At 44.0% G+C, this 13,766-nt stretch overlaps 1 protein-coding gene across 1 annotated transcript in view; it reads right to left on the bottom strand.

Annotated features, from left to right (window-relative positions):
- Nucleotides 1-13,766, bottom strand: part of agrn (agrin) — a 421,905-nt gene that overhangs the window by 58,564 nt on the left and 349,575 nt on the right. Inside the window, exons 14-18 of the mRNA XM_044128298.1 lie at nucleotides 12,867-13,010; nucleotides 11,116-11,240; nucleotides 10,900-11,005; nucleotides 4,310-4,702; nucleotides 1,447-1,572 (exon numbers count right to left, since the gene is read on the bottom strand). Of these exons, the coding sequence (XP_043984233.1) occupies nucleotides 1,447-1,572; nucleotides 4,310-4,702; nucleotides 10,900-11,005; nucleotides 11,116-11,240; nucleotides 12,867-13,010 (894 nt within the window). The remainder of the gene's footprint in view (nucleotides 1-1,446; nucleotides 1,573-4,309; nucleotides 4,703-10,899; nucleotides 11,006-11,115; nucleotides 11,241-12,866; nucleotides 13,011-13,766) is intronic.

Below are 13,766 nucleotides of genomic sequence, written 5' to 3'. Positions count from 1 at the left end.
AAAAGCCACTGAAATGCATCAGTGAAAATGAAAACCTCATGGTGGGCAGATGTAAACATGTTTATATCAAACCAAGCTTCATTAAGACCAACAACATCTCCAATCAGCTGTCAATTAGAATTTAATGTACAGAAATCAGATGATTTAAAATGTGCAGAGTCAAAACAGACCACCTGTTCTCTCTGTTAGAAGCAGATGGAGTGGCAAAAAAATCCCTTCACTCAACATGCAAAACGTCTGTTTATATAAGGACCTCTGCTTTAAAACCCACAGTCTGTCTCCCCCTCCTGGCGGTGGCAGGAATTCCCCAGACCCAGCCAGCAGTGACCCAGGTTTGCCCTTGATGTGGTTTGCTTCACTTTATTGATCATAAGCTCTTCTCTTAATGCCAGGCTGTTTTTCTATTTTATTTGGAGCATTGTAAACTGAAGGTCACGCTGCACACGCTGCTCAACATTCATCAGTGTTTGCCCAATTCAGCATCATCTGTGGCAAAATAAGCAACTCTCAGCAGCACTCATTTAACACAGAGTTAGAGAGGGGCAACAATCTGCTGTAATCTGATGAAATCATTCAAATGTCAGCCAGCTGCAGCAGACATGAACTATGAACCAAAGGCATGTTCAAGAACAGCTCACTTCATTACAATACCACTAAACTGCCTCAGTGATGCAGTTTAAAACAGATTCATTCCACACATGGCAATATTCAATTGATCAGAAAATTTAAATCTTGCATATTACTGATTAAAAGAAAAAAGGATTTTATCAGAGAAACGTTGACTTTCAGCCTCACAATCATGCAGAACACTGCTGGTCCTCCACAAGGAGGAGAAGACAACAAAGGTTTAAGACGCTGGCTGTTCACAGACTTCAGTATGTAAAAATAACAACAAAAAGTTGAGTGGAAAGAAAAACGTAAGCAAGGAATGTGAAGCAAAGTTCAATAAATTGGCAGAATCATATATTTTCCAAATAATTCCATTTTGTAGCACAATTGACTAACTATGCTACTTTCATGGTTCTAAAAACGCTTCATATTTTAAACATAACTTAATCTGATTTAGAAAATTGACATCTTGAAATTGTGCCTTTGTCTCTTGAAGAAGCTCCTGCTCTTTCTGATGCTCTGCCTTCACACAGCATCTCTGGACTAAACCTTAACGCGTGACGTGTTTGGCCTGACGAGCTCAGCCTTTCCTCCAGGCATTGGCTTGGTGTATTTGGTGTATAACAGGAATACATGGATGAACTAAATGAATCTGTGTTTAATGACTGTGTGTAATGGGAGCTGCAGTTCCTGAACAGACTTAGAGAAATTGATTTTTCAATTATCTTCTAATCTGTTGAGATGCTTCAATAAAACCAGTTCAAACAGAGCAGACACAGACAGCAGGTCTGAGATCAGTGGAAGAGCTCTTCTTCAGGACACAGCATGTCAACTTACGGGGACAGTTGGCTCCCTCTGGGGTGCTGGACGGGGTCTTTCCGTCAGGACAGCAGCCAAACTCTGTGTTGTCACAGGAGGACCTCTCCTCGGCAGTGGCAGCAGCAGAACCTGCCACTGGCGAACCTGCAGGTGACACAAAGTCCTAATAAAAAATTTCTTCAACTTTAGCAAAAAATCATGAATATAAGTCATTCTTTTTCCAAGAAGCTTGAAACTAAAACCTAAAAGATGTGTGCTGTTTCTGTTTTGCTGAGTTCCTCCTGCTCCTCCAGGTGTTTGTGCATTTTTTCCTCTGTCTGCTGACCAATGATTGAGCGCTGAAAGAGGCATCTGTCAGGGGTGATTATATGGCATTTCATGGGCTCTGATTTTACAGCTGGAACTCATTTTGCCAGGCAGAAAACCCTTAATGGGCACTGTTGCCAGTCATGTCACACACAGAGCGCTTTAAATGATAGGGGAGTGTGATAACTGCTGACTGGCTGGCAGTTCCCCTCAAGGCGTCCCAGAAAAATCAAAAAGAAGAAAAAAATCCCTACAGTGTCCTGTTACTGCTACTGCCACTGTGTATCTGGCAATCTGGAGATATTAAGGACATAAAAGCAGTCAGACTTTCTCTACCCCAGGACTGAGACGCCATCCACTCTCTTGTTGGCGGCGCAGGACCCGGTCTTGGCCAAAGCAGAGCGGTTTACGGCCATGCAGGGATTAGAAATGATCGCAGGCAGAAAAGGTTTCCAGCTAAACAAGCCATAAAGACGTCAAGGGGCAGGGACGTCCTACTCAAAGTCTCACGGTCAAGGGACACGAGAGGGACGAAGAAGGGTTTTTGGGTGCATGTTGGAATGCCGTCTGCAGATTTACAAAGCATGAAGACGAGAAACAGAGCAGGAGAGCAAGGGCAGCAGCAGAGCAGGACATGGACACACAGATACAGACAGACAGGAGTCAGAAAAAAAACAGAAACAAACACACTTCTGACTGACTTTAAATTCACATACGTCCAAATTGAACAAGACAAGAATCAGACAGAAAAATAAACAGGACAAAACACAAGATACCAGACTTTTCTACCTGTCAACATCTGTGTTAAAAATCACATTTGTTCTCTCTAACAGACAAATACCTTCAAAAAGTATTCAGACAAACTGTACTTTTCAAATTTGTCTCATTATAACTGTGACATATTTTATAGGAATTTTATGCAACAGAGCAACACAATTATGAAGTGGAAGGAAAATATTGGATGACTTTCTTTTTTTCAACAGATAGCAGGTTTGGGGATATACCTGAACTTTTATTTTGATAGATCTTAAAGGGACAGTATTATGTAATCTTAACATTTTAGAGCTTTACATTATGTTGTGATTTTATTTCCTCATCAGAAACAAACCTGGAGTTTTGTTTTGATTCTTTCATGCATGTCTGAGAAATCCTTTAATCTCCATGACAACCAATCAGCTGTGCAAAACGGCTGGGGGGGATCTAGCTCCACCTCACAGAGCAGCTTTCCCACACAGCTCCTTCAGACTAGCTAGAAGCCATTAGCAAACATCTGCTGAGCTCGATAAAAGAGCTGAGAAACACTGGTTAAAACAGAGCCATGTTGGCTCTGTTTTAATAGAGCCAACATTTCAAATGTTCCTTTCACTTCAGTTTCTACATCACAGAAATAGAAAAATCCCCAAGCAGTTTGAAGTAGTAAAATTTAAAAACTTCAATAAGTATGATTACTTTTGCAGGGCACTATAAATACATATGCATACAATAAGATGAAATAAATTAGAATATGCTTTCAGGTGAGGCCCGTTGGTCAGATTAAAAGCACTTTTGAAAATAATCTTTAAGTAAGTGTTAAACATACTTTTCATTGAGACCGTATTTCTGAGTTAAATGTTTGTTTTTAATGGTTAGATGTGATACTCTGAATGTAAAAGTCATTTTTTTTATTATTTGTAAGTGGAAAATCATAATAATTAACATTAAGGAGCATTTCAAACATCCATCTTGTGTGTGGAATTAATCTATAAAATGTTTCACTTGGTGAAGTATCCGGCTTTGCATGATATTCTAACATACAGCCTGAGCTGCAGAGCCACTGAACACAGGCTGTGCATCACTGCAGCTCCCTGCTCTCCGCTCAGCCTCTGGTCAACAGGCGTGGAGGAAGCACAGCGCCACTCCATCAGGCCTGTCCTGTCACTGCGAGCCGCCAAGCCATGCTGATGGATGGATGAGACCCAACATCAGGAAAGAATAAAAGAAGAAAGAAGGTGTAATTGGAAAGCCTGGGCTGGAAAAGCAGTAGCTGGTCAGGAGGCGCAAAGACTCCAGATTAGTCATGTGACAAGGAGCAATGGTGCTGCAAGCGCTCACAGCTGGACCTTGGAGTGGCATCAGCCTGTCGGGTCAGGCTCCAGAGATCCCCAGACTCGGCCCAGTGGTCTCTTCTATCTGTGGTGCTGGGAGTGTATTTTACAGAGCCTGGCTTTACTCTGTGAAGCTGCTGAGGGCGGGAGGGGGAAACAGACAGCAGGTGATGGAGCTACAGTGAACCATGCAAATACTTTCTGTCTGAAATGGAGATATACGTCCTTTGCAAGTGAAAAAAAGAGACAGCAACAGCATTGTGAAGATTTCTTCTCCTCATCCCTCTGGCTTTGAAGTTTTTTCTCCAGCAAAATCTATTTGCATACAATTACACAAGCCTTGCTTCCTATTTTTAGTTTCTAATTAACAGATGATGGTATGAATGTGTTATGATGTCAGCTAATGATTGATTCAGAATTTTTTCAAACCCTTCAGATAAACCCAACCCCTAACAGGATTATGGAGAATGAAGTGAAAAGCAGTGATTTACCGCTAGAATCGTCTGAACCGCTGGCCTCCGACTGGACGCCACTACCAACATCCTCATCCCGAACATCCTCCTCTTCTTCTTCGTCACCGCTCGGGTCGCCACTGCCCGAGCCCTCCAGAGGGCTCGCCGCTGCCCGAGCCCTCCAAGGGGTGGCGGCGGTGGACGGCTGGATGCGGTTGGATGGAACGCGGCCGGGGGTGGAGGTGGAAAGGACGGCGGTGGTATCAGGCGGCTCCATGGACGCCGGCTGGGCCGCCATTGGAGGCGGGATGGCATACACCATGTTAGAGATGAAGGGGTCAGGGGTGGTAGTGATGACGGCCGTTGAGGCTGGGCCGGGGGTGGTGGGCGGAGGGTTGGGGGTGGGTCGGTCTGCCGGGTCAGAGATGCTTTCTGGTGAAGGGAAGGGGAGGAAGCAAGGAATGGATGAATGGCTGAGCAAAGATGGAAATGTTTGATTTTGCTACACTTTTAATAAAACCTTAAAGAGACCGGATGAAAGTCTCTGTCTTCTAGTGAGGCTTACCAATAAAACCACACACACACAAACCCACGCACACACACACACACACACGCGCACGCACACACACCTGGCAACAATGGATGAATGTTTACCTTTCAGTTCAGTCTTGCAACACCAGGAGTATTTTCACTTTTATTTACATTCAATTATTTTATTACATTTCCAATCAACTTTCCTTGCAGCAGAAATTATATTCAGCGTGACACCATTAGTGGTAGGCACTGCTAGCTGAGACATTAGTTGTGCTAAAAGTTTATAAAACTAGATTAGCGCTTTAGACTTTATCTTAGAAAATGCATATGTGTGCTATGTGTGCTAAATGTTTTCAAAGTTAGCTATAATGCTAAATGAAAATTAGCTAAGCCATTAGCACCTAAGCACGCTTATGGTGCTGATACACCATAGAGCTAAATTCAACCATGTTGACACCCAAAACCTCTACAAATCAAAAGTTTATTCAACTGAAAGTTTATAAAACAGCTATATAAATTAGCTTCTGATTTCTTCTGAAAATAATAATTTAGGGGAAGCTAAATAGGCTAAATGTTTTCAAAGTTAGCAAACATGCTTGACAAAAAATTAGTATAAGTGTGTGCCCCAAGTGGAGGAGTTCAAGTATCTCGTGATCTTGGGTTTTCTCCGTAGGGTGTCTGGGAGAGCCCTTAGAGAAAGGGTGAGAAGCTCAGTCATCCGGGAGGGACTCAGAGTAGAGGTGGCTTGGGCATCTGGTCAGGATGCTTCCTGGAGGTGTTCCGGGCACATCCTACTGGGAGGAGGCCCCGGGGAAGACCCAGGACACGCTGGAGGGACTATGTCTCTCGGCTGGCATGGGAACGCCCTGGGATTCCTCCGAAAGAGCTGGAAGAAGTGGCTGGGGAGAGGGAAGTCTGGGCCTCCCTTCTGAAGCTGCTACCCCCACAACCCGACCCCGGATAAGCAGAAGATGATGGATGGATGGTGTGCCCATCACTGCTTTCCACCCATACTTTTTGTTGACCATTATGTGTTAGCCTATAGTCTTAAGGCAATACATTATATTTTCTAGTTGTGACAAAATGTGAAAAAAAAATCACACATCTGAGGGATACAGATTGAACTATGTGAGTTTAGTTTCTCCAGTTTTCAAATATGCTATTTCTATATTTATGCTTGTGTAGGTAGGCAGAAGACCTACATGCAGCATCGTGTGCAAGCCTATGAATTATATATCCAAATTCAAATGCTGCCCTGCAGTAGCAAAGCTTTAATCACCAACAGCCAGTGCCTACGGTGATGAATGATTGATAGAAATGGGGCAAAAAAGCCGGCTTTGCTCTCGCTTCAAAGACGGCAGGCTGCTGCTCGCAGAGAGCTCGAGCCTCCATCAACGGCACCGCTAACACGCAGCTGTCAACACATGCACACAAACAAACACGTATGCAACGCTTAAAAAGAAAACAACAAAAAAATACAACTCCATATGAGGAGGAAGAGGAGAACCTCTGTGTAAAGAGACCATCATTACCAATGCAAAAAAGCTCAGGTGCAAAAGGACAAACTGTCTGCGATGAAAGAAAGATAAATAGGACAAAAACTCCTGAGGGTGACAAGCAGGCGGCGTGCTGAGGAAAGGAGTGACAACATTGTTATTTTTCTACTTCACATCCCAGGAGAGAAGAAGCGTCTTAGTGAGAGGATGGGAGAAAACCAGCTCTGTAGAATTCCACCTCATTAGGATTCGCCTAACACTACAGTATGTGTAAGACTTAATTACAGCGCTATAATCAGAGTTGATCGGCAATTATTTACCGAGGTGTGAAATGTGATACCTACAGAGACAGCAGAATGCCTCAGAGAGACGGCTTTAAGAGCTGCCGATAACTGCTGGTGGGAGAGATTCAGAGCGAGGTTCAAAGAGCGTTGATGCTATCGCCAAGAAAGATGGCATGGCGTCCCTTTCCCCTCAGCTACACCTGTCAGTCAGGGGCTAAGCTCAGTGTCGAGGGACTGCATGGATCCAGAGAAAAATGCTTGTGGGATATCAGCAGCAAACGTCATGATGTGGGATAAGCAGAGATAAGGACATGTTTGAAAGATCCCAGAAGTCTTAGCAGATACGTCAGATTTACCAGTCCATTTAGCTGTTTCTGCTGCTTTGCTTCCTCTGGGAAGAACAATGGACGGTAATGTTAGAGGGCGAAGAGGAGGAAACAGAACCACTGTGTTCTCAGCATGCTTTCTACCATATTATTACTGTAAGGTGGTTATTAAGATCTTCACAGTGTCAGGAGGCAAGGGAATCCACAAAGGAAAGTTGGACAACCTCTAGAGTGTTTAAATCAGACAACAAAAAGGGTTAAAAAGGTAGCAGCAGGTAAAAAGTCAGAACAGAAAACGTGTTTGAACAATGTGAGATAAACTCCCATCATGAAGGAAGCATGGAGGAATCAGCAGAGCCCTGACTAACACACAACATGAGGGCTGTAAGCAGCATATGTCCGCCGCTCCTGCCAATGCTCCACAAACCTACAGGTGATACCGACAGATGGGAGAGGCGGGGCCGGTGGCAACCCACTGATCGTCTTCTTCCAGCAGTGATTTGCTCATCGGTGCAAATGCCTCCCCACTGGAGGCTGCCGCTGTGGCTGCTACTCAGTTTTACAGGATTTCTGAGATAACTCAGAGTTTTGGATGAATCAAATATAAATACCACTGGATTTGTATTTTAATCTGACAAGAAAACCTCATTTGTTTCATAGGAATCTCAACTTAAACAACTGTTTGCCATAACATAACATAATAAGGTTTTTACATCACTGTGGAGGAATTCTGACCTTTTCTTGTTAGCAGAATTGCTTTAATTCAGCCTCCACTGAGGAATTTTAGATTATTTAACTGACGATCTGCAGGACTTTAGGTTTTTGTTCAACTTCCTCAATGTGCTTTTGGAGTAATTTTTGTAGACAGGCCACTCCAGGATTCTGTGTTTTTCTGACTGTAAGCTCTCCAGACTGATGGATGCCTGGGACTTTGTTTCTCATCTGCTCTTGGATTTTGAATGAGGCAGGATGTTTGCTTTGTGAGATCTCTTAGCCTACTTCATGCTGTCAGACAGGCTCTGTTTAAATGATTTCCACATGTCTGGCAGCAAGGAGACTGTAAATGTATCATGATGTAAGCATCTCCTATCAGTCGATAATTGTTGATTAGTTTTTGTTTTAAATATCTGGATGACCTTTCCTGTTTTATTCAGCTTTCACTCCACATCATTGTTGTTGATTTCTAATCAGTTATGAGGCTCGGCGTGAAAACATGAAACTGCTGCTGCGCAAATTACTCAGAAGGTTGTTGCTGGGCAACCAGAGTGAATTAGGTAATGCTAGTAACCCTTTTTAGCTAGCCATGAGAGGTTGACCAGCTAAAGGCTTTTCCTCTGCCTACATCTCTCAGAATAGTGGGAAACGTATTATCTATTAATATTGATCACCTATATATTGTTATTGACTTATTCTCCAGCCCTACCTGGGAGTAATTAATAAAATGAAATGTGGTCGGTCTCAATTCTTTCTTGATCTACCAAGGTTGGGCAATTATACCTCCACATAAGACCAAGTCAGTTTTAAAATCAATTTATCTATAATAAATTGATCAAATTATAATTTGAGAACCGCATTTTGAATTTAGGTTGTACTCTGAGGTTTCCAGTTCCCTCTTCCCCAGAGTTGCTTTTGGACTACAGAGGCTAGTTCCCTGCAGTCCAAACATTTTAACATTATACTTGCAACATTTTAAGGTTTTATTTTACACCAGTGTCTCCAGTGACACAAAGTGATGTAAGAGGATCAATATCTGTGGGTGTTTAGGCACTGTGGCTCTGTGCTAGACCTCAGAGCAGCTTGTTGAGCATTAGTGCGCTGTGGCGCCGTGCGTCTGGAAACAGCAGGTAGGGAAAGCGGGCGGCGCTGCGGTGTGGAAACGGGCGGAGCAAAATGCTAATTTGCACCCAGCCAGACGTGAAATGAGCTGGAGATCCGACAGCAGCAACCTGTGGTGCAACCGCTTCCCATTGAAGACATGAACAGATCCTCTGCTCCTCACCGTCTCCTCAGGGCTGGATGGAGGGAAACTGCACGCTGACGGCGAGTGAGAGATAACACACAACCCACATCTCTATTGCCAGGCAACAAAGGAATCAGAAACTAGGCTGGATTTTGGCTCCTATCACAGCTAAACCCACCCACAGCACTGGATATGTAATTACCAGATGTTCTGGGACTTATCCATGCCTGGTCTATTCCTGATTTTTCTCCCTGCTCCCAAACCTCCAGCCTGCCCTAGACCACCATGATGTCCTCACCTCCACTGGATACGGTCCTAACTTTGGGTCTTGTGAAAAAGCCATCTCTGACACTTTCGGGTCACTTGGTCTGTGCCCTACGGTGATGAGATGAATGAACATTTTCCCCCCACAAACCGTTCACACACCTGGCAGACACACTGCTGGTTGGGTTTCTTTTCTAGAGTCCTGTTGAGATTCAAGCTGGCAGCAGTGCCACATCTTCACTGCATGCAAGCTGCAGCCTTGGCGCCATCCCAGCACCTATTACAGCGATCCAAACAATGTCAATCAACATCTGGACTGAAGAGAGCAGGAGCTACCCCCTCCTCCCCACCCTACACATGTTTTCTACATTTTCAATCACACTCTGACAAATATTTGGCAGAACGCAGCCAGAGGATTCCCAGCCACAGTTTTACAGGAATTCATGTGTTATAGCTGGGCCTGTTGCAATAAGTCATTCATCAATTAATCACAGTATAACCTAACAGCAGATCAATATTGTTCTATACAAATGTAGTTTATTAGCCAGTGAGAGCTTCCGTTATTATACCTTTACCTTGATTTGAAAACGGTTACCAATAACAATATGATCATTTATCACAATTTCTGGGACAATTTATCATCAAATAACATTCATGGTAACAGGCTTTGTTGTAACACAGAAAATGTATTATAGTCCAAAGTCTGGCCACTTTATAAGGTACACCTTTCTAGTGCTGGTCTGGATCCTCAGTTGTGTTGATTTTTTGGATCCTCTTTAACCTTCAAAGCTCCCTTAGTTCTTCACAGCATAGATTTAGAAAACACTGGTCATATGCTAATTCTACCTGACCTAAAACAGGAAAGGTTTGGTCTGATTTAACTTCAGACAGTGAGAAAAAAATGTGTCTGTCTTTTTATTAGGTGTATGAAAATATCTGGTTTCAACTTTCAACATCATCACTTCATGATAAAACAGTGTAGTTTGAATATCAAGCACTTTCAAGACTTGATTTGGAAACCCAGAACTTTCCAAACCTTCAAAATACCCAATTGAAATTCAAGCATTTTCAAGGATTTCAAGCACCTTGACAAACCCCAACAATATAGCACAAAACACTGAAAGGCAGGATGGATTCTGGGAAATGTCTGCACCACAGCATCGCTCTAAGATGAGCATTCAGCAGCAAAAAATAAAACCAATCCAGTTTCAATATCCCATGCATTTCAGCCTGTGATTAGAGACGATCACATGCTGTCACACTTTACTGCATCACTAAACCACAAGCTGCAAATCAGACATTCTGCTAAATACACAGCCAGGCCCCAATGACTGGGCATGCTAACCTGCATCAGAAACCTGGTTTAGGGCGGAGCCACAAAATTTTCACTCTGGGGGCCAAGAAGAGAATCTCAGATTGGATTCTGTCTAGATTATTTGTAATAAATTGAGTCACTTTCTGACATCCAGAACCAGAACCATTGTCTGAACTCCAGCAAGTTGTCTCCACCAGGTTGGGAGGCTAACTGTTAGATTTGGTTGATTAGCTGTTTGGATTAGAAATTAACTGAACAGATGTACCTAATGTAGTGGACAGTAAGTGCATGTGCTAAAATTAATTTCTAGTTTTTGTCATTACACTCTGTGAGGCAGAAAGCCAGAGTAGCGCAGACACAGCAGAGCTCCACATCAGAGCTACATCAGCTCAGCCTGACAGCAGTTGGCCGATGCTTGGCGTGATGCATGGAGGAATCACCCAGGCTTACCTGTGCACTGTCCAGAATGCTGCACGGTAATGTCCTTGTCCTGCCTACAGGCGATAGTCCTCAGCTGGCACTGGTCAGCGTAGGTCACCCCATCTGAGCCGCACACCTGCTCCACAGTGACAGAGATGGAGGGACGGCAGCCGAGCCACATGTTAGCTCCCACGGCCGCCGGCACTCCCAAGAAGATCAAACCTCTAGCCTCTTTGGAAGACGTACCTTTGTCTTGTTTCTTAAGTCGCAGTCAGTCGGCGGGCACTGACAGTGGGCCTGCCCATTTTCCTCCAGGCAGGTGGCGCCATAACTGCAGAGCAGCTCTTCACACGATGTCGGGGCATCACGGCCTGTGGAGGACACAGGTGTGATTTCTTACTGCCTCTGAACAGCCTGATGACAGAGGTGAGCAACAATACTCTGTTCTACTCTTCCATCATGACATGGGAATAAAAAAATCTGTATTTTTAGAGGAATAAGGAAACTCACTTCTTTCATCTTTTTTAAATCTAACAAATGCTACAACCTTTGTTAGATTATTAATTATTTTATCATATTAAGTGTTTGCACAAAAAATGATCTTATTGCTGGTAGCTTGTTCCCCACAAAGTTACAGCCTTGTTGAAGAACTGGAACTGCCAGGCATCCTGTCTGCGTGTGTGTGTGTGCGTGTGTGTGCGTGTGTATTCCATTATTACAGCTTCATCTTGTGCTTTACTGTGCATTTACCCTCTGAGTACCTTGTCTCTGTACCCAGCAGTGTGTGTGGCAGTGAGCTGGGACTGCCGGCTTCATTAAGCGTTTGACTTCCAGTCAATGTCTGATGGTGAATCTTAATCAAGGAGCTGCAGGTTCTCAGCAGGAGCTAACCTTTCCTTCAGCTGTTTTCCTTTTTATTCGGTGCAATCCCCAGGGCGGGTTTGCATTTTTAATCAAAAGCAATCAATAGTGCTGACCCACAGATCTAACATGTGAGTGCTGGAGATGGTCCAACAAGATGCAGACAAATAGAAATATCAATGGGTAATATGTTGTCTATGGGCCTTTTCTACCCTTCGCTATTTCCCTAATCACTATTGATTAGCCATCCTGGAGCCACTTCCTGCTCTGCCAATAAAGCTGATGGATGTGAAGAAGAAATGAAGAAAGAGTGGCTGCTGTAAAGCTTCTCCACAAATCAGATAAGAGACAGAAATGCTCTTTGAGTGATGGAGAGACTCTGGGAGGCCCTGGGAGCCTGGTCTGCGTTCATCAGCACTCCTCCTCATTTTTTATTAGTGCTCTTATTACCAGACAGACACGAGGTGGTGCTAGAGCGCCTGCTCTGTTGCTCTGGACAAAAAGAGCCCTTCTCAAATCTTTTCCTCTGTTTTTAGACACTGTAGTATTATCCTGTAATAAACCTCACACTGCACTCTTAACCCAAATTGCTTGTTTTTTCTAGAAAAATAAAAAAAGCTGCAGTATGTAACTCTTGCATATTTGTTTGAACTGCCACCATGTTGTGACAGTATGAGACAGATAATCTGTGAAAAAAATAAACTCCTCTGCCTCACACTGCTAACTAGAAGCAACCAATCAGAACCGAGAGGGGGGTCTTAGTACTGATAACCCTGCTATGGCTAGTTAGCATATGATGACGGTGAATATATGGTTTTGCTGTAACTAAGCGGTTTCTCTACCATCAGCACATGGAGCAGTGAGTACATGAGGTTGATGAACAGCGCTAAGCCCGTCCTCCTGTCTCTGATTGGTTGTTTTTGGTCGTTAGAGGTGCTACGGCAGTAGCAGCTCAGGGAGAAGGTGGAGGATGCTTGATATTTTCAGATTATCTGTCTCCTGCTGTCAGGATATGATGACAGTTTTAACAAATATGTAAAAAACATTTTTTATTTACATCCTGCAGCTTTAATATTAGTTACGAGGACCAATGGGCAACTGCCCCCCAAATGTCTGTGGACACCTCTGCTTGTTACCATGGTCACAGCCGTTCATGCCCATCCTGCTTCCATCTGGACACACGTTGCACTTCAAGCCTTTCACCCCCGTCTTGCAGGAGCACAGGCCCGACATCTGCTCACAATCATCCCGGACCGAGCCGGTGGGATCACAGCTGCAGGCTGAAATTACAAAAAAAAGAAGCATGATTAGATAATCAATTAGTGCTGATAACGGGCAGACCGGTCTTCGCTTAGAGTGGTAGGCAAACAAAGCGCGTCTAGAGCACTTTTAGTCCGAGAATGTTACTTTAAAGATACGTGTTTGTCACCAACTGAGGGGTTGGGAACAGTTCAACTCGCCTCGGGGTTCACAGAGGAGAGGAGTGGAGGGAGGAGAATAAGCGTGTAAGACGAACTTAAAACAACAACCTCGGGGAAGGACATCAAGCCCATAAGGTTCCTAGAATCAATGATGTGATTATTTTTCTCCCTGCTCCTCCCTCCTGCTGAAGCCGTTATTGGTGTTCTGTTTTGCTTTCTGCCTGTGCTGGCTAAACCTCGTTAAAGGTCAGGCCACAGGTGACACACCTGCGGGCTTCCTGCTCCATGGCTCCAGCAGTGTGTGATCTTCCGCGGCAGTGAGACGCGAAGCTGCTCAGCATATCGCGTTACATCAAGACAAACAACCAGGTCCTGACCTCACACTGCCGCCCGCATACAAATGGAAACAGCTCTTTCAATCCAGTTTTGACAGCACTAAAGGACACAACAGAAAATCAATCTGCTCAAATGCAGCAAGCAGCTCCTCCTGTTTGTCTACTAAAGTGAATTTACGGTTAACCACGCATGGGAATTATCAGATTCAGGGATTCTTTCATTTCCTCCATGTTCTGGAGGTTCTGACAAGAAAGTAGATGCTGCGTTTGGAGTTTATCA

The sequence above is a fragment of the Gambusia affinis genome, linkage group LG01 (genome assembly GCF_019740435.1).
Source record: "Gambusia affinis linkage group LG01, SWU_Gaff_1.0, whole genome shotgun sequence".
Classification (NCBI taxonomy): Eukaryota; Metazoa; Chordata; class Actinopteri; order Cyprinodontiformes; family Poeciliidae; genus Gambusia; species Gambusia affinis.
The sequence above is the reverse complement of the archived record's forward strand: the minus strand, read 5'-3'. Positions and strand labels throughout refer to the sequence as shown.